This window comes from Jaculus jaculus, chromosome 12 (genome assembly GCF_020740685.1).
Source record: "Jaculus jaculus isolate mJacJac1 chromosome 12, mJacJac1.mat.Y.cur, whole genome shotgun sequence".
NCBI lineage: Eukaryota > Metazoa > Chordata > Mammalia > Rodentia > Dipodidae > Jaculus > Jaculus jaculus.
Window position 1 is genome coordinate 44357875 of NC_059113.1, and position 21613 is coordinate 44379487.

Here is a 21613-nt window from a genome sequence, read left to right on the forward strand (position 1 = left end):
AAATGTGAATTTCGGGATTGTTTCTTATTGGACAATATTTGCTTAGCAACACAAGTGGTCTGGAATCCTTGATGAAATGGTGACAAGATCATTTCAGATAACTTTTCAGTTGCTTCATACTTACTATAGATATAATTAGCTAAAATTGGATAACTATGCCTTAATAGACCCAATAAAACAACTTTTAAAGATGTCAGAATCTGAAGCTCAAAAAAACCACATCGCTGAAATAAAGAAGGATGGCAGATTGTTTCTCAGAACCCAGCAGGCATGTATTGTCATGGTTCCAAAGGTCCCTTAGCAGAGCTGCCTAAGAGTGTGGACACCTCCTACACACTACTCACTCTCCACTCTCTAATGGCTCTATTTTAGAAACATGTTCTCAGAAAAGATCTCAAACTTCAAATGTGAAATTTGCCTAAAGCACTCTGATATTAACCGTACTAATGTTGAAAAATTCTTAAAAGTTATTATCACCAGCACAACTTTAGTGGCAGTGCCTTCATAGTTCATTGGCATACTGTACATTTCACAATTGATAGCAGTAAATGAATGGTGTAATCTAGAAATGTGTGTTGATTTAATTATAAATTACTATAAATACATTGACATTCCAAGTGATTCAAACTTTGAGGAAACACATCTGAAGGATCTGTGGGAAGCCAGTTTGTCACATTTCTCCTGATGGCTTGGCATTAGTCTAGGTACAAGTCCTGCTTCCCCTACAGGAACATTCACTCCATCACCAGCTGTGTATCTCTGTGTCTTTTTTGAAGCGTTGTCCTTAACTTGACTTATTAAGATGGGCTCTTATCACTTCATGGAATTAATTTTGCTCACTGCTAGGGGAAATTATACCTTTAGTGATTTTTTTACTGAGATAACTATAAGTAGAATGTATGTAGGGAGCCAAATCTTCATTGTTTTCCATGGAGCACCTCATATACTTACTTCCTTTAGAATCATTATTCACCAAAAATTGTGAAATAATTCCTCAATATAAACCTCATCTTTCTTCTCTTAGATGAGTTTCTATCTTTGTCATATATTTTCATTAAAGAATAGTTTTATTCTTCTTTATGTACACATTTATCAAATTATCAAAAGAATCATCTTAAATAAAATGTGTGGAAATACTTAGGACAGTTTTTTTTTTTTTTAATCCGCACTTTTCATTTACATAGCTTGGCATTTAAAGGAGACCCCAGCTTATGATTGTTTCATTGAAAAAATATATGTGTCATTCACATGGCTAAGCATGACCACCTGAAGCCACATGATCTACCTAGAGAGCATAACTCTAACCTTCCTTCTTCTGAGGAAATTAATGAAAATGTTAGCTCCTGTATGAGTTTTTTCACTAATAAATTATGTCCATATTAACTTCTTCACTATCCACTGACCCTAGCCAAAGATGATCATGAGCTACAGCATTCTTGCATCATTTTTTCATGACAAGTGATGCAGTTCTCAGTTTTCCACTGGTAAAGTGGCTAGAGATCTAATCATACTTGTTTAGAACCTTTACTGGCAATGTGGCTTAAGTCACAGCGGTTTCTACCAGCCACTCTGCTCATGACAGTTGGCATTCAGGGCATGTGGGCTTTTTTATAGTTCTCTGATACTATATGGAGTTTTCTTTCTATCCCCTAGTCCAGTGGCAGGAAGGTTGCATTATTGTTTCTTTATTTTCATATGGATTAAACATCATATTTATTACATTTTTAAAATGTTTAATAAATATCCTTGGATAGTAACTGTGGCCTATTATGGAATTAAAAGTGCTCTGACAGTTTACTAAGCATGCTAGCTCACATTTCACTTTTAACTTAGATGTCTTCCAAATTAAAAAAAAAAAAAAAGATTTCAAACATGATAGGTTGGAAATACGATATTTCAAAAGGAAAAAGTAAAGACAAATAAGAAAACTTATGAATTTCAAATATCAGCATTTCCCATTCCTCCATCTAATCAAGGAATGCGTATTAAGGCTTGTGAGGTTAAGACAAAAGAACTGCAATGAGTTTGAGGTCAGTGAGGGTAAGATCCTATCGCCAAAGTCTACAAAATGAAACAAAACAAAAATACAAAGTAGTTATTCATTAAATTTTGTTTCAGGAGATTGTTTACTATTCTATAAAAAAATCACTTAATCCAATTAGTTAAAGGAAAGAATATCCTAATAGTCTAAATTAGAGTTAGCAAAATATCAGGGCTAACATTTGGAGCATCCTTTTAAGAAGATTTAAGCCGGGCATGGTGGCGCATGCCTTTAATCCCAGCACTCGGGAGGCAGAGGTAGGAGGATTGCTGTGAGTTCAAGGCCACCCTGAGACTCCATAGTGAATTCCAGGTCAGCCTGGGCTAGAGTGAGACCCTACCTCGAAAACCAGAAAAAAAAAAAAAAAAAGAAGATTTAAGCAGTAAAGCAAGCAGTGTATTTCTTAAAGAGGTTTTTTTTTTTTTTTTTTTTTTTTTTTTTTTGAGGTAGGGTCACACTCTGGCCCAGGGAACCTGAAACTGATGCTGTACTTTCAGGCTGGCCTTGAATTCACAGTGATCCTTCTACCTTTGCCTCCTAAATGCTGGGATTAAGGCATGTACACCATGCCTGGCTCTTGTAGTTTTTTTTTTTTTTTTTTTAATTTGGTTATTTGTTTGTTTTAGAATGAATAATTTTAAAATGCTGTTTTAAGTTCTGTGCTGTCAACTGACATTAGAACAGAAATCACATCACAGAGTTGGAGAACTTATTGTCCTGTTCTCAATCTACCTGAGTTCCAGGGCTGCTTCTCTGGTGACCAGATGCTGAATCTTAAACTGTGTGCTTTTAAGCCTCTCATTTTGTTCAAGTACCATAGTAACCATTAATCCACCTCTCAATGGCCTGAGGACTGAAGGAAAGAACACAAGTCTAGCCTTTAATATGTGGCCTAGTTCAAACCAGCATGTGGGCCAAGGACATAGAAATTCTAACTGTGAGATATAAACTGAATCCCTTGTCTTCATGAGGAGATTCATTCATAAACACATGACTTTCAATAATGTTGGCAGGAAATAACAGAGACAGAGAAAAAGTCCTTGGGGTAGAAGAAAGGTAGTTATGGAAGGATTTCAGGTGAGCTGACAGCTAATCAAGGGGCTGGAGGGACATAGAAGTAGACATCCAAAAGAAAGTTCAGGCAAGGAACTCAAGGAGGACACTTCCTTGGCCTGCAACAGGGATGGAATTACCAACAGCTCTGAATTAGTGTTAATTGTACTGTTTATCAATAGAACAGATCAATACTATAATACACAAAATTTACCACTGCCAATAACTTAGTCAAAAAGCAATATGCAAAAAAACACACAATTTTTCCCTAAGTGGTCTTCAAGAAAGAAATATAAAGCTTGAGAATTTGGAGGCAATAACAAAAAATTCTACAAATTCACAACAGTTGAAAGAAGATATGCTTATATTTCTTTAAATCTAATACATTATCTACTTTAACAAATAATCAGCATATAAAAAGTAATCCCAAAATTGGTGCTAGACCTGTAATCTGGTAGAATAAAACATCTTTCAGGTGTAAATAATCTTTTCATTACTACTTAAAAGGTCATTTTTGCATAAGCATAAAACAAGTAGAAAAGAAAATGTTGTAGCTGCTCTTAGTACATGACAAGTTAATAACTTAAGGATAATTTCAGTTAACCTCACCTGGAATACCAAGGTAATAATAATTTCATTCTATGACCCTGGCTGGCTCCAATTAACTTTTGTGTAACTATGGTTACAATTTAAATAATACTTCACTTTTCTTACTGCCCTTTCAACTCGGGTAGCTGAACTAACCATCAGCTCCTTCAGAGAATGCACATTAACAATAGAGACCTCCACATCAATCTCCCTCAAGTATGAATAAAATGAAATGTCAACCTGAACACTTCACTAACATAAAAAAATAGCTTCCTCCTACTTTTCATTTGCTTATTTTTCTACTTCTAATTAAAGGTATTTATCCTGCTTTAACAACTCATAATGTTTTACCTTGATAAAAATCATAATAGTTACTTTCATAGCCCTAAATGAAGTAAGTATAATTTCAAATAGAATATGGAAACACTTGTATAATTATTGGGCTATGACAACATTCATCTGCTTAGTAACAGGGGGAAAAGGTAATGTCCTCAGTGCTCAGTGCTAATTAGCTAATGAAAACATTGGCTAACCACACCAGCTTTCAGATGCCAGGGTCACTTCTGACTCACTGTGATTTATAAAACACTTCTGTCAGATGTTCTTCCAGGACAGAGGGCTGGATAATTATTTAAGAGTTAGAGACCCTTCACAGAGCTAGGATCCTTAAGAATCAGGTCTTCCTTGATTCAGCAACCTAAAGCCTCATCATACTCATAGCAGTGACAATGTTCAGAGCAGAGGTCCTTCACCATGTCTGACTGAAGGTTCACATTGGAAAATACAGTTGACATAATCAACATAAGCACTCCTTTACTGGCTAGAAATGAGCCTGGCAACTCCAAACCATGATATTCTTGTAGATCCTATTTATTATGATGGCAAATATTTCCAGGAACTTGCTGCAGAGGACCCACACGGCTAGGAAGTATCCTTATAGTCTGAGTAGGGTTTAAACATTAAGCTACATGGTATCTACTTTCTTGCATTGTGTTATCTACCTAGTGTCATTATTTCATAGAGACATTTCACTGGTGAGTCAGTGGGCCATAAAGAGCTGTAGAGAAGTGATACAAAAGAGGGAATGATAAAGTCATCAGCTTTCTAAAAGTGTCCAGCTTAACAAACCTCATGGGCTTTAGTTGAAGGAAGTACATTCTGCAGTGAGAACAACCAGCCAGGAATAGGTCTTGACTCACTAAGCTTTTGTGCTCTTCACCCCCAAGGGTATTGATGACTCCCTGTGGCTGAGAAGAAATCTAGGACAGTTTGTGAGCTGCACTTATATAGCAGTGCCATCCAGCGTGGTGGCCCATGAGCATACTCAGTGTGGCTGGACTGAGATGAGATATGCCAGAAGCATTAGCTATGCATTTAATTTTTATGTCATTGTGTGGGCAAAAATGAGAATAATGCTAAGCAACTTATCATCACCCTTATATTGACTTATTTGAAGGTAATATTTCTGTTAAATAGAATGTTATAAGAAATTAATCTGTTCCCTTTGGCATCCAGTTGATGCATGTTTTTGAAATTACATATTAACTTGCATTTTGTTTGGTAAGGGCACAATATTGGATGTTCTACAGGTAGGACCTATTGGTAGATGTGTCAGGCATGGTCTTCCCTCCTGTGCAAGCACAGGTGCACCCTAAACAGTGCTATGTGCACGACTTTGGACTGGCTTTCCTGCCTTTCCAGAGGGATGGTGAGCAAAGTGGGACAACATAGGGGCCCAGTAAATATAACCATGTGACATGACTTTTCCTTATTACTATGTTCCTGGATGATCACAGAAAGGCTACAAAAACCCCTGTCTACCAAAAATAGGGAGAAGGATGGGAAGTGAATGTGTTTCCTCAGTTCTCAGTAAAGTGCTAACAAAGGCCTGTGCAGACATACCCAAGGCCTCCATGCACCAACTCTCAGATTAGGTGGATGCTCCATGTGCTCTCTACACAACCTCTATGGAAGGGTCATTAGACCCTTACCTAAGATTCAAGTTATTTGATACGAGGACACCTAACAGCTATATGTACTTCTGCTCCAGCTGCTTGTGGTCTTAGGAGGCACTGAAGTTTGCAGGAGGTGAATGTTGCCTGGAGGGGAGACTCCATTGAGGTAGCAGTGGTCATCACTCATTCTTGAATAGGATATTTTGGTCACCCACACTCCTTTAAGTGAACCTTATCTTTGAGGTTATAAGTCAGTCTAAAAGAGTCATTGGTGGGCTGAAGAGATGGCTTAGTGGTTAAGGAGTTTGCATGTGAAGTCTAAAGACCAAGGTTTGATCCCCCAGGACACATAAAAAACAAAGGGGCAAATGTGTCTGGAGTTAATTTGCAGTGGCTTGAGGCCATGGTGTGCCCATTTCCTATTCCCCTCCCTCTGTTTATCTCATAAATAAATAAATAAATATGTATTTTTTAAAGTCACTGGTTTACTAAACATGACTTAGGCTCATCATTTTCTTTGTCTCAAGTAAGTTTTTGTCATGCTTCTCCCCATAGATTTGTAACACTTTTCTTAGTGAGAGTCCCCTCTAGACAGCAGCTTTGTCTGGGACACAAGAGTCTTAGTTACTACTGATGCTGCTTAACTACTTCTCTCTCACAGGTGAGATATTTCCTTGAACTAAATCCATACCTTCATATATATATCCTCCTTGTTGGCTTTTCTGTTGGGCATACTTATACATAGCCTGGTGCATAGATAAACATTGTTGCCATAGATTATGGGGAACATGTTGGAATAAGCAGGAAGTAGAGCTGTGAGAATTGAGGAGACATGTGGAAGAACCTTAATGGCTTTTAACAGTTGCCGGAAGGAAATCAGCACTGGTAGGACTCCATAGCTTAGGGCTCAGAAACAGGTTGGGGTGTGAATGGCCACATGATTTTGTAATGACACATCCTTACAGAATGTAGGATTCTATTATATTGTATTTTAAATATTTCATTTATTTATTTGAAAGAGAGAGAGAGAGAAAGAGGGAGAAAGAGAGAGAATGGGTGTGCCAAGACTTCTAGCCACGGCAAACTCAAGCTACATGTATCACCCTGTGCATCTGGCTTTATGTGGGTACTAGGGAATTAAACCTATGCCCTTTGGCTTTGCCAGAAAGTGCCTTAAACACTAAGCAATTTATTATTATTATTATTATTATTATTATTATTATTATTATTACTATATTATTATTATTATTATTATTATTATTATTATTATTATTATTATTTGAGACAGAGTCATGATCTGTAGGCCAGGCAGTTCTTTGAACTTCTGATCCTATCTCTCATCCTCTCAGTACTAAAATTAAAGTAAATGCTGGGATTAGAGGCCTGCTTACACCACCACACATGATTTAGAAAGCAAAGTTTTAGCTGACAAACTTCGATATACAGCTAAGGGATGTCCAGGCTGTGCGGCGAAGGTGCTATTTGAAACTTCCTACTATATAGTATAAAATGAGGGAGAGAGAGAAAAAAAAAAACCCTGAAAATAACTGTTAAACAACAACAACAACAACAACAACAAAAATGCCAAAGTCAAAGACACTGGAACATTTTGCCTGTCCATATGGTCAAAGATGCTTAATACATTGCGGTGGTTTGATTCAGGTGTCCCCATAAACTAAGGTGTTCTGAATGATAAGTTCCCAGCTGATGATGATTTGGTAATTTAAATCTCCTGGAGGCAGTGTATTGCTGGAAGTGAGCTTATGGGTATTATAGCCAGTTTCCTCTTGCCAGCGTATTGGCACACTCTCCTGTCACTCTTTTCCATCTAAGGTATGTGAGGCGTTAATGTCCACCCTCTGCTCATGTCATTGTTTTCCTCTCTCATCATGGAGCTTCCCCTTGAGTCTGTAAGCTAAAATAAACTTTTTCCCACATGTTGGTCTTGGTCAGGTGTTTTCTGCCAGCAATGCAAACCTGACGGCAACAGTAAAGTTGGTACCAGAGGAGTGAGGTCATTGCTTATAGACACCTGACTCTGTGTCCTTGACCTTGTGAAACTGCTGTGCAGGAGAATGGGGGGAAAATTAAAATCTTGGCCTAAGAGACACCTTGCACAGTGCTATAAATATAGCTTGATGGATTATTCTGGTCAGAGTTTGAAGATCTGAATGCAGTAAGAACTAAGGACCATGAGGTTTAGCTTATGAGGGTGAGAAAGAGTTTTACCTGGACTGGGTCAGAGGTAGTGTGTGTGAGAATCCTTGCTGTTGTGCCCATGTCCTGAGAACTTGCACAGGGTTGCAGTGCATAGAAAAAGACTGGTGTGTGCAGAAGGTTATGACACAGAAATCAAATTTTTTGGCTCAAACTTCTGCCCAAACAGCAGCAATTGTATGAGACATTACAAGCACTGAGATTGGGCCAGAGGACCTTCATTGAGACACCATAAAGAATGCAGAGTTGGGCTGGAGAGATGGCTTAGCTGTTAAGTGCTTGCCTGTGAAGTCTAAGGACCCGGTTTGAGGCTTGATTCTCCAGGACCCAAGTTAGCCAGATGCACAAGGGGGCGCACGCGTCTGGAGTTCATTTGCAGTGGCTGGAGGCCCTGGCATGCCCCCCACCCTCTCTGCCTTTCTTTTCTATCCGTCACTCTCAAATAAATAAATAAAAACAAACAATTTTTTTTAAATATCTCAGTCTATGGGAATGTTTGAACTTCATTGGGATTGAGATGAACTATGGGAACTTTTAAAGTTGGACTGAATTCATTGCATTTTACATCATGTATGTTCGTCGGTTTATGGGGGCCAGAGGCAGAATGTAGTGGTTTGATTCAGGTGTCTCCCCCATAAACTTAGGTGTTATGAATGGTAGATTCTCATCTGGTGGAGATTTGACAATTAACAGCTCCTGGAGGCATTGTATTGTTGGGAAGAGAGTGGGCTTATGGTTATTATTGCCAGTTTCCTATTGCCAGTATTTTGGTACCCTCTCATGTTGCTGTTGTCCACCTGATGTGGATGAGGAGGTGATGACCACCCTCTGCTTATCTCATCATTTTCCCTCGCTATCATGGACCTTCCCCTTGAGTCTATAAGCCAAAATAACTCTTCTTTCCTGTATGCTAGTCTTGGTCAGGTGTTTTCTTCCAGCAATGTAAACATGACTATAACATACACTATATAAATTGAGTGAAGGGCAAAAATCACATGATCATCTCTTTTAGATGCAGAGAAAGCCTTTGAACAAATCTAACATCCTTTCATAATAAAAATCCTAAAGAAACTGGAAATAGAAAGAACATAGCTCAACATAATAAAGACAAACCTACAGCCAACATAATACTAAATAGGAAAAATACTGAAGCATTTCCACTTAAATTGGGGACAAGAGTGTCCACTGACCCACTTTTATTTAGTATAGTACTGGAAGTCTTTGGTATAGCAATAACGCAAGAGACACACATAAAAAATACAAATTGGAAATACAGAGATTAAATTATCATTAGTTGCAGATTACATGATTCAATACATAAAGGACCCTACAGGCTCTACCAACAAACTGTTGGAAATAATAAACACATTTAGCAACATAACAGGTTATAAAATTGACATATAAAAATTAGTAGCCTTAAGTCAGGTGGTGTACGCCTTTAATCCCGGCACTTGGGAAGAAGTAGGAGGATCCCCTTGAGTTTGAGGTCACCCTGAGATTACATAGTGAATTCCAGGTCAGCATGGACTAGAGTAAAACCCTACCTCAAAAACAAAATAACAAAAAAAGAAAAAAAAAATCAGTAGCCTTCCTATATACTAACAACAAACGTGCTGAGGATAAGAATTCCAATGGTATTCTTCACAGAAACAGAAAAGAAACAAACCTAAATTTTATTGAAAAACTCAAATAGCCTAAACAGTTCGGAGCAACAAAAATATGGCTGGCGGTATCACCATACCTGATTTTAAGTGATATTGCACAGCCATCATAACAAAAGCAGTATGGTACCAGCACAAAATTAGGCACATAAGTCAATGAAACAGAATAGAGGACTCAGATGTAAATCCAGTTTGGCACAGCCATCTAACTTTGGAAAATAAAATAACCACCAAAAATATTCACTGGAGAAAAAAACAGCCTCTTTAACAAATAGTCCTGGAAAAACTGGAGAATATATATATAGACAAAAATAGATCCTGATCACTCTCTCATTCATATGAATCAAGTCCAAATCAATCACAGAAGACCTTGATATCAGACCTGAAACTTTGAAACTGCTAGTGGAAAAAGTAGGAGAAACTCTTCAACATATTGGAATATACAATGACTTTCTGAATATAACCTCAGTTGTTCAGGAAATAAAACCATTAAAAGCACTGGGATCTCATGAAATTAAAACAAAGAAAGGTTTTGTGCAGTAAAGGGCACTGTGAATAAACAAAAGAGGCAAACTACAGAATGGGAGAAAATCTTTGCCAATTATACATCTGACAGAAGATTAATATCTAGGAAACACAAAGAACACAAAAGAAAAAAAAAACTAAATAGTAAGAAAACAGTTAATCCAATCAAAAATGAGATATGGAACTAAAGAGAGCTTTTTCCAAGGAATACATATAGATGGCCTATAAACATTTAAAAACATGTTCTACATCCTTAGCCATCAGAAAGTGCAAATTAAAACTACTGTGAGATTCTACCTCACTCTTGTCAGAATGGCTACCATCAAGAAAACAAATGACCATAAATGCTAGTGAGGATGTGGAAAAGCAGGAACCCTCTCATCCTGTTGTTGGGAGTGTTATTATAGAAGCCAGAGTGGTGGTTCCTGAGAGAGCTAAAAATAGACTTACCATATGATCCAGCTATACCACTCCTACACATATATCCTAAGGATTCTTCTCAGTTAGTGGCACTTTTTCATCCTTGTTTATTGCTGCTCTATTCACAATATCTAGGAAATGAAACTAGCCTAGATGTCCCTCGACTGATGAATGTATAATAAAGGTGTGGTACATTTATACACTGGAGTTCTACTTAGTGGTAAAGAAAAATGAAATTTGTAAGGAAATGGATGGATCTGGAAAGGATTATACTAAGTGAGGTAATCAAGGCCCAGAACCCCAAATGCTGCATCGTCTCTCTCCTGTGTGGATCCTAGCTACAAATGTCAAGACCTGTATGTGATTTAGAGTAAAAACTGGTAGCAGAGGCCAGTAAGCTAGAAAAGGGTACAAGGGAGGGAGGAGAGAGAAGGACCTAAGGAGAGGGTGGTGTATATATGTAGGTAGATAAACAGTTTACTGGGGGTGAAATGGTTTAAACGAGATCAGGGGAAGGAATTGAATAAAAAGAAGCATTGGAAGAACATTAATCAAAATTTAAGATGTTATGAATAAGTTGTATGGAAACCTACTTTATTGGATAATGATTCAACCAGAAGCCATTAATTATTACTAGAAAATTTTCAGTGCCAGGGATGGGATACTGTTTAGTGAGTTTTTGACCAGGGAGGTCCTTGATGCACCCAAAATATTACAGGTCATTGTCAAGGTTCCTTGTTTCCCAACAGAAATAGATGGTAAGACCCTATTGCTGAAGACTACATATGCCTGGGCTAAACATCACTGAGAAATCAAGCTGGAGCTTAACTGACAACCTCCTCCATCATGACCAGCTAATAGAAAGCTGGGGAAAAAAAAAAAAAAAAAAACTACACTGTATACAACCCTCAGGGTAAGAGAAGTCATCAGTGGTAATTAAAAAAAAAAAAAATGGATATTGCAAGCCTTAAGATTGGCCAGCTAGGGTAATGGGTGTGACAGTGGCAAATCTGTTATAGGGGACTGGAGGCTCCCTCCAGAAGAGGGACTATATGTCTGGTGCTGAAAACCTAGTAAAAAGCCTATGGTGGGGAGGTCATGAGCCGTAGACAAGTAACACCTGCTGTTGTCTGGTTACATACATATATTATGTTCACTAAACTGCCCTGTAAGCAATTTTCTTCATGTTCATACTCATGTATTAATGCTACTCTCCCTTTTGGTTACAGAAATTTCACTTTTCAGATGGCAGTGACCACTGGATAACTCAAAAGGCACTATAGTGCTGAGAAGTGACAGTGAAATGTTTAGCACTGAGATGTCTTTATCACATCTTTCAAGGCTCATTGCGAAAGATGTTACAGAAAGTGTAAGAATGAAAGAGACTGTAGGACTGCTTATAATGCAATTTTCCAGACTCAAAATGGCCTAAATATAACTGACCTCACAGTGCCTTGTACTACCTACACAAGATCTTACAGTAGGAGAAAAATATGTTGATATCAAACAAAATAACAGAGAGTCTAATTGAGGTAGGGAGGGGATATGACAGAGGATGGATTTATGTAGGGGAAACTGAGGTAGGGGAGAGAATTATCATGGTTTATTTTCTATAATGATGAAAGATTTTAATAATAAAAAAGTTGAAAAAAAAAGTTCACCTCAGGCTGGTGAGATGGCTCAGTGGTTATAGGCACTTGCATGCAAAGCTTGATTACCTGGGTTCGATTCTCTAATACTCATGTGAAGTCAGACGCACAAAGTGTCACCTACATCTGGAATTTGTTTGCAGGGCAGGAGGACTGGCATGTGCCCATAGTATCTTCTTTGTTTCCTTCCTTTTCTCCTTCCTTCCATCCTTCCTGAATCACTTCTTCCTTCCTTCCTTCCTTCCTTCCTTCCTTCCTTCCTTCCTTCCTTCCTTCCTTCCTTCCTTCCTTCCTCTCTCTCTGTCTCTCTCTCTCTCTTTCTTTCTTTTTTTCTTTCTGTCTTTTATCTCTCACTGTAATAAATAAAACTATTTTTAAAAAGAGTATACTCCACTTACATCACAAAAATGTTAATGGAATCCTGTTAGTCCTAATATGAAGATAATTGGAGATATTTTTATTAAGTGAAACAAGCTGGATGCAGACATGTGAGTACTGAGTAATTTAATTTGTGTGTGGAAATTAAAAGGGTTGATTTCATAAAAGCTGACAGTAGAATGGTGGTTAACACAGGCAAGGAAGGGTGAGAGGTAAAGATAGGGAGAACATCCAATCAGTGGTGATAAGTTATAGAGAGAAGATAAATATTGTGATTAGTTACTACACAATAGAATAACTAAAGAGAACAATAATTACTTTGAGTCTCACAGTTAGAAGAGACAGTGAAAGAAGTTTGAGGAGACTAATACTTAACATTGATTTAAACATTAATCTATGTGTACATGTGTTGAGATACCAGAGGCTGGCATATACATTTTCAGATTCTTGTATGTCAGTCATATTCTTTTCAAAAAATTGAAACACCTGTACCCTAGCTCAGTCATAACCCACAGACTACATGTCAGCACAGGATGGGGTGTAAATTTCATTAATCTTACTTATATATAATGACAGAAAGAAGAAATATATAGCCTTATTAACTGAACAGACATTGATTATTCTCTATGAAGGTTTACAGAGACCACACCTGCTCAGCACCAGAGGCAGAATTACTGCTTGAAAGCCAGGCATATCACATGTCACAAGCTGTAAGTGGTATAAGAAAGAGACTCCATAAAGTAAATACCACCATGTGGAACTTTACCTTTAGATTAAATAAATTTATACACCATTTCATCCTACAAGGTATAACTCACTCTGACTATGTTGTATTCTATACTTTTTTTTAAAAATTATTTATTTATTTGAGAGTGACAGACACAGAGAGAAAGACAGATAGAGGGAAAGAGAGAGAATGGGTGCGCCAGGGCTTCCAGCCTCTGCAAACGAACTCCAGACGCATGCACCCCCTTGTGCATCTGGCTAACGTGGGACCTGGGGAACCGAGCCTCGAATTGGGGTCCTTAGGCTTCTCAGGCAAGCGCTTAACCGCTAAGCCACCTCTCCAGCCCTATTCTATACTTTTTAAAACAGCCATTTGTTTTAAATACTACTAAGTGGATAAACTATTATGAATGCTCTCCCCACTACCCTTATTCCTTGGTCCACTTATTGCTATGTTTTTCCTTAAAAACTAACAGTTTGCATAGGTTATTTTATGAAGCAGATGCAAAGAAGGTAATTGTCAAACACAGTCTCCTTTAAATTTTATTAAGATTTTCCATATTAAAACAATTAAAATATTCTTTGTGTTAATTTTTGCATGGCTTCTAATATTCTGGTAGTATTAATATATATGTTTAAAATAAGTGAGAAATCAATACTTTGATTTCACTTATTTCATGTGAAGATGGTCTTGACAGAGATGATAGTTACTTTCTTGTTCTATTAACTAGTTCAGCAGCTACCTTAAGATAGTTTACTAATAAAATATTGATGTGGGTCATACTACCAAACTCTTTATAACTCATAATCCAAACCCCAATGTTAAAGCTTGCTGCAACTGAAAGATCAGAATTTCTACATTTTCTAGGTGAATGAAACTTTCAAGTGAATCTGGTTATGCATCATACATTTGCACTTATGCATAATGCATGATTATAGGGATGGATACCAAATTATGTTGATATTTGTACATGAGTTTGAATAATAATATTCATGCATAACTTTCTGGAAATATGAACAGGTTAATCTTGTTGGAGAAATGTACCTCCTAGTGAACCTGAAGAGATGTTTCTTCTTACCCATATTATTATGAGAACACATGACCATCAAGTCCTCTTTCTCCAGATGAAGGTCACACTCAAACCCTAACCACATCTAAGGGAAGAACATCTGGTTGCTGAGAATGAGGCGATGGGTCACATCTATTGGTCACCTTACCTCGGCAGATGGGCCTGTGGTCACTCCACGCTGCAAGGGTCTCAGTAACTCTCTGGCACGTGATGGCCTTGGATCCCTGAAGCACATAATTATCCTCGCAGGAGAACTGAACATTCGCACCAACCCTAGGCAATCACAAAACATATATATAAAAAAAATCTACATTACCTATAGAAATCTTTAATTTTGTTTATTTTTGAAATTTTTATTGACAATTTTCACACATAAGTACATATTGATCAAAATCTTTTTCTGCTGCCTTCTCTTTTCCCCCTCCTCTGTAACCTTCCATTTACCCCCACTTTTTTTTCCTAACTAGCTCCTCTTCTACTTTGACATCTTGGTTTTCCCTCCACCATTATCCATGATAGAATTCTGTGTTTTTTTTTTTTTTTAATTTATTTGAGAAGGAGAGGGTGCAGCACAGAGAATGTAAGTATGGGCACACCAAGGCCTTCTGCTACTGAACTCAAGATCTCAAGATGCATGTACTACTTTGTACACCTGGCTTCACATGGGTACTGTGAAATCAAACACAGGACATCAGGCTTTGCAAGCAAGAGTATTTAACTGTTTAACCATCTCTCTAGCCCTTATAATAGAATCTTGATGGGACTGGTTTTATGCAAACCACTTTGGCCAGTTTTAAGCAGATAAGTGAGACCACTGTGAGGTCATAAATGCAAGAGAAAGGAACAAAAACTAGTCAAAGTGCTGAGAATAAGTGACTGTGGAATGCTCTGGCTAAATGAAACATCCCCATCACATCCAGCAATGTTCAAGGAACACTGCAAAAAACAGACAGAAAGAATTTAAGAGCCAGAGGACAGGGAAGAGTGTTGTGGAGGGTTTTCTTCCAGATATGACATGGCTGTTGTGCTCTTGACAGCACAGAATTATTCTTTTTTTTTTAAAATATGTAATTTACTTATTTACTTGAGAGAGACAGATAAAGGGGAGGGAGTGTATGTCAGAGCTGCTGGCCAGTGCAAACAAACTTGAACTTCAGGTGAGTGTACCGCTTTGTGCATCTAGCTTTGTATGGGTACTGGGAAATTGAACCTGGGTCCATAAGCTTCACAGGCAAGCACCTTAACCACTAAGCAATCACTCCAGTCCACAGAAGTATTCTTAAAATAAGAAATGCATATAGTGTTTTCTACATAGTTAGTGGGTAATAACAGTAGGGTGGATGTAGCAATACATAGAAGATTATGGTTGGGACATTGTTGTTCTTTTATTTCCTTGAGATACCAAGTCCCATGTGGCCCATGCTGGTCTCAAACTTGCTGTGAAACTGATGATGACCATAAATGCTCTACAACAGATTTTCATGTTTGTGAATCTCATAGCACCTTGAAAACAAAGGACACAGTAAAAATAACCTCATGAAGTAGTATATTTATAGAAAAGCATGTGTATGAGGGGATTTTACACCCCCAAAACAACAAAATTAAACATCATTCCATATTAGTGAATATCTTATGGAAGTAAGGATTGAAAGAGTCCAAGTTACAAAAAATATATCTTCAAAGGATGCCTGTTTCTGTCACAAAAAAAGAAGGCCAGCAATATTATATTTCAAAACTACATCTTACAGGGAAAGAATTTATTTTAAGAGCTAGCAATCCATCCAGTCTAGAATGGAATTAAAAACTGTTTTGGCTCCAGAGTTGCATCTGCAAACAAGTTGCCTTAAAGCTGTAAACAGAAATGAAACTTGTCATGCAATAACACTTGGACAGGTGCCCGAGGAGGTGTGACAGGCATCCTCAGGTCTGAGCACACTAATTACATCTTCCTGACCTCATGTACACATGTAGCACTGGGCAAGTAGTAGGGATATTTCACTACCTGGTATGACTGCTATAGGAAGGTGCATATTTTCTGTTTGACCAGCCCTGGGGTAAATATTGAAGAAATAGGCATACAAAAGGGAATATGGAAGGGGAAAAAAACAGTCCTCCATGTGAATGAATAATGTTAATATTAAATAAAAGATAAAGAAAAATTACAAAAGAATAAAAATTATGCCTTGTGGCTGATATATGGATAACTATAACTAAAACAGGAAAACCTGTCTGGCTCACACCTATGGATCTTCTTTCTGGGGTAGTTGTGTATACAAAATCATTAAATGTTGATGAATATTATTCTAAGTATCTCTTATATATATAGACAAGTAGAAAAAATGCTACAAAAAAAAAATGGATCACATGATCTTTGAGATTCAATTACAGGTGGCCCTAAGTACTGACTGGAATTCTAACCATTTCTTAATGGTTTGAAAGAAGCTTTGAGCTATCCTCCTCAGACACAAAAGACAGAACTTTGAAATCAAGGAGCTATTTAAATTCTGGATAATCACATACGGTACTGTGAAATGTGGCACTGGAATATGCATTATCAAAATAAAAAAATTAGTCTAAAAAATGAATCACATAATAGCTAATTGCAAATAACCTTTGCAGAGTTAATTTTAATTTATTGAAAAGAAGTAAATGGAATGACATGGGAATCAAAGTTGTTATTTGTTTAAAAAAAATAAGTAATCTGAAGAAAACCACAAACATTAATTCAGAGTAAATTTAATTTGAAAAATTCTAAGTTAAGGAAAGTCAAATACGTTTCCTGTCTAAAGTCCCATTTGAAAAGGTACTTCTCAGCTTAATAAAATTTAAGTTTAAAAAGTTGTTTACCTGTTAAGACAATGCGAAGAACACAGAATTTTATAGGTTTCCATGTATAAGAAGCCAATTAGGTATCAATACCAAAAGCTACTAGACTTTGAGAGTATGAATTTTGAAAGAAAAATTTAAAAAAATGTTACTTCAAATACAAAGTGTGTGTTATTTTTTATGTTAAAAATAGGTAGCAATGGGCTGGAGAGATGGCTTAGCAGTTACACACTTGCCCGTGAAGCCTAAAGACGCCAGTATAAGGTTCAATTCCCTAGGACCCACATTATCTAGATGCACAAGGGGCCACACACATCTGGAGTTCATTGGCAGTGGCCGGAGGCCCTGGAGCACCCATTCTCCCTCTCTCTCTATCTGCCTCTTTCTTTCTCTGTCTGTCACTCTCAAATAAATAAATAAATAATTTTTAAAAAAATGGTTAAAAATAGATAGCAACAAAATGTAATTCTCTGCTTCATTGTCAAGCAGTTACTGAAGGCAGCTATAATTCATAGATATCCCCATATAATTTGTGATCAACCATCTTTATATAAACTACTGACTACAGTGATCAATACAACTATTTTTGGATTTTGATCTTCAGTTTCTTCCTGTTAAGTTTTAGTTTGAGTATTATTTTTCATCATTCTTTTAGAACATTTGCATTAGAAGTTTATCCTGCCTCACTCTAGGCACCACATATGCAGAAATGAATCAGACATCAAAGCCTGTATGTCACAGTGTCATGGAGATAGCATAATAGTTAAGGAAGGAAAAAAAAGCAATACTGAACACAAAAGACATAAAAGTGTCATAAGAGCTGAGAAGGAAATAAACAGAATGATGTGACTCATACAGGAGAAAGGCAAGCTGGGGTTTAGGAGAATAGCAAAATCTTTTATGATCCTCTAAACATCTGATGCTCATTCGGACATATGACCTCGAAGGTTGTGCAATTAGAAAGCCAGCTATTATAAATATACAGGTAGTTTTATTATTGTGAAGTGAATTCTGTTCCTACAAAAACTGTATGCCTTTCATGTATGCTTTTTCTTCATATGCTGACTAATCTTTAGGTATTCTCATTGAACTATATTCTGTTTCATAAAAAAAAAAAAATTGAGAACCTGAAACCCCTGAAGCACTGGAAACAAAAAAGAAAAATAGATAAATGAGTATGAATCAAACCAAACATGTTCAGCACAGAAAAACAAATGTCAACTGAGTGGACAGACAACTGATGGAACATGAAAAGTGTCTGAGAATAAGAGGTCTGTTGAGTTATACCTAAAATATACAAGGATGAACCCAACAACTCAATAGGGAAACAAATGATTCATTTAAAATAGACAACCAACATAAATAGACTTTTCTTAAAAGAAGACATATCAAAAGATGTTTGGCCTTACTAACCCTCAAGGAAATCCTAATCACAACTGCAGAATGATAACATCGAGTCAAGGAATGGCTATTACCAAAAGAAAAGAGGAAAGCACTAGTGAGGATAGAGAATTCAGAGAAGTCTTGCACACTGTTGTCTGGGGTATAAAGTAGCATAAACCATTCTGGAAAATTGTATGAATGCTTTAGACCTTCTATGTGACCCAGTAATCTGTACATGGAGATCTAAAGGGAAGAAGTCAATATGCCAGAATGATAGGTCTGTATTACTATATTGATTGCATTTTAGCACAGCAGAGCCAAGATATATAACTGAGTGTCCACCAACAGGTGAATGAATAAGGAAAAGCAGGATATGCACAAAACAAAGCATTGTAAAGCTTGAAAAAGTGAAGGGAAATCCAGTCACTTGTAACAATGTGGATCAACCTTGACGCCATTGTGTTAAATGAAATGAGCCAAGCTGCAGAAACACCAAGGCTGTCCACCCTACCTAAATGTGGGAAATGTCCAACTAGAACCCACATGAACAGAGTTGAGTTTAATCACTGGGGCTGGAGAAATAACAGGGAGTGGGAACATTTATCCAAAGCACAGAGAAATCTTCCAGAGAGTTTTTAGCTGAGTGACTGTAACTAATACATTATTGTTAGTTTGAAAATTGCTGATACAGATTTTAAATGTCCTCATCACAAAATGTCATGAACATGTAAAATTTTAGATATCTAAGCTACTTTGATTCAGCCATTCTATAGTTTGTATGTATTCCACATATAATATATCATAATTCTATACAGTTTTTGATTGCCAATTCAAAAATAAAACAATACCATTGTGACTAATCTCATTTTGAGCAGCCATGGACTTGTCCTCCAAAATTTAAGAGATACTACCAGTAACACATGTAGAAAAAGGTGGAAGTAGGCTGGGGAGATGGCTCAGGAGTTAAAGGTGATTGCAAAGCCTGATGGCCTATGTTCAATTCTCTAGCATGCATGTAAAGCCAGAAGCACCAAGCAGTGCAAGCATTGGGAGTTTGTTTGCAGTGCTAAGAGTCCCTGGGGCCTCTAATCCTCCCCTCTCTGCCTCTCATAAGTAAATAATTTTTTTTTATTTATTTATTTGAGAGTGACAGACACAGAGAGAAAGACAGATAGAGGGAGAGAGAGAGAATGGGCACTCCAGGGCTTCCAACCACTGCAAACGAACTCCAGACGTGTGCGCCCCCTTGTGCATCTGTCTAACGTGGGACGTGGGGAACTGAGCCTCGAACCGGGGTCCTTAGGCTTCGCAGGCAAGCGCTTAACCACCAAGCCATCTCTCCAGCCCTAAAAATATTTTTAAAAAATGAACCCATGTAGCAAGGTAGCACAATCTCCCTAGGATAAGCAACCTTCATGTAAAACACCGAGGAAGTTCAATTTTTATACATTTTGGGAAAAACACTATCCTTTTCTTTTCCTTTTTTTTTTTTTTACTGTTATAGATCCTGGACACAGCTGACTGGAAATAGTTTCAGTGATTACTAGAGCTTTCTAAATGTTAAAGCATCACAACTATTAACAATGGCCAACTCATTTTATAACAGGTTGGAAAACGGAGCCCTATGGAAAAGTCTTTCAAAAAACAGAGTTGAGGCCTGGTCTATTCTCCATAATGAATTTCCATAAGGTAGAAATGGAAATGACCAAATTTCTCACTTATTAATTGAGCTTTTGCTTTTTTTTTTTTTTTTTTAATCTAGCTAATGGATCAGTTCCCTTTGAAAACCATGGGTGTTTTTTACTCCAAACACATAGTAAAACTAAGTTTTCATTGATTTATGAAAACTATGTTTGAGACTATTAGATAGAACATTTATATATATATATATATATATATTCACCTTAGAATGTTGCATAATTTAGAGAACTATTGGTAGTGAGGAACTACCAGGAAAATGATTGTGTTCAAAATACATTTTACATTAAAAATACCTATATGACAGAATTTAAGCTAAACAATGAAAGCAGCAGGAGTCTGTATTTTAAATAAGATGTAGTACAAAAAAAATGTTTTCTTCATTCTTTATGTTTCTGAAAAATTCATTCTTCCTTTAGATTCCTGGAGATATTCCACTCATCACTAGATATTTAATGCTACCTAGCATTGTGGGAAGAATCTTTGAGCTGAAGAAACTATTTCTGGATACAGTCAAGCTACAATGAACAATTTCTAAGTACTGATTTTCTATAGAATGGTAATTTATAGAGTTATTAAAAATATAATGATAATTTTGGAAAAATACTGAGGTGACTTAACAATTGATCTAGTGTTCATGATAAGATAAATACTGGTTTAACTATGATCAGTTTTGCACTGTCTACCAGGAGGGAATGGACAGTGATAACCACTTCTTTCTATAGGCTACCTTCCATCTATTAAATCTGTAGAAGCAAATATCCATATATACTTGTATTTTAAATTTATTTTCACTGCTGATTGACTTAATGATTATCCATATTTATTATGTACATGTTTGCAGCACATAATGACCATATCTGAGTCACTGGCATATCCATCCATCACCTTAGATATTTAGCAATTTTTTGTGTGTGGAAAACATTGAAAATACTCTCTACTAGATACTTTAAAAGTTAATTGTTTTCAATAATAGTTATTCTCCTGCACCTTAGGATATTGGAAGTTATCATCTGTCCACCCACATCCATGATCCCTAAATGAATAATTGTCATATAAGAAGAAAGATAATAAATGACATAGAGATATATGGAAGATCACTGATGATATCTAGGTGAACGATAGAGAAAGATAATAGGAAAGTAGATGATAGATGATAGGTAGATAGATGATAAACAAATGATAAATTATAGTTATTAGTAGGTAACTTATAGTTATGTGAAAGATAGGTAAATTGATAAATTAGATAATATATATGATTGATACATGGATGACAAATTTACATATATCTAGGTCATATATAACTTAAAAAATAGATTATATGAGTAGAGAGATAATCAATAATGATAGATAGATGATGATAGCAGATAAGGAAAATATGATTGATAGCAATATAAATTATTGATAGAAATAGATATCAGTG

The 21613-nt window shown here is 36.7% G+C and overlaps 1 protein-coding gene across 4 annotated transcripts in view; it reads right to left on the minus strand.

The window, feature by feature from the left end:
- Csmd1 (CUB and Sushi multiple domains 1) overlaps positions 1–21613 on the minus strand; it is a 1843561-nt gene that overhangs the window by 488451 nt on the left and 1333497 nt on the right. For all 4 annotated transcript variants that reach the window (XM_045131039.1, XM_045131041.1, XM_045131040.1 and 1 more), the window contains one exon: positions 14432–14556. In XM_045131039.1, the coding sequence (XP_044986974.1) occupies positions 14432–14556 (125 nt within the window). The remainder of the gene's footprint in view (positions 1–14431; positions 14557–21613) is intronic.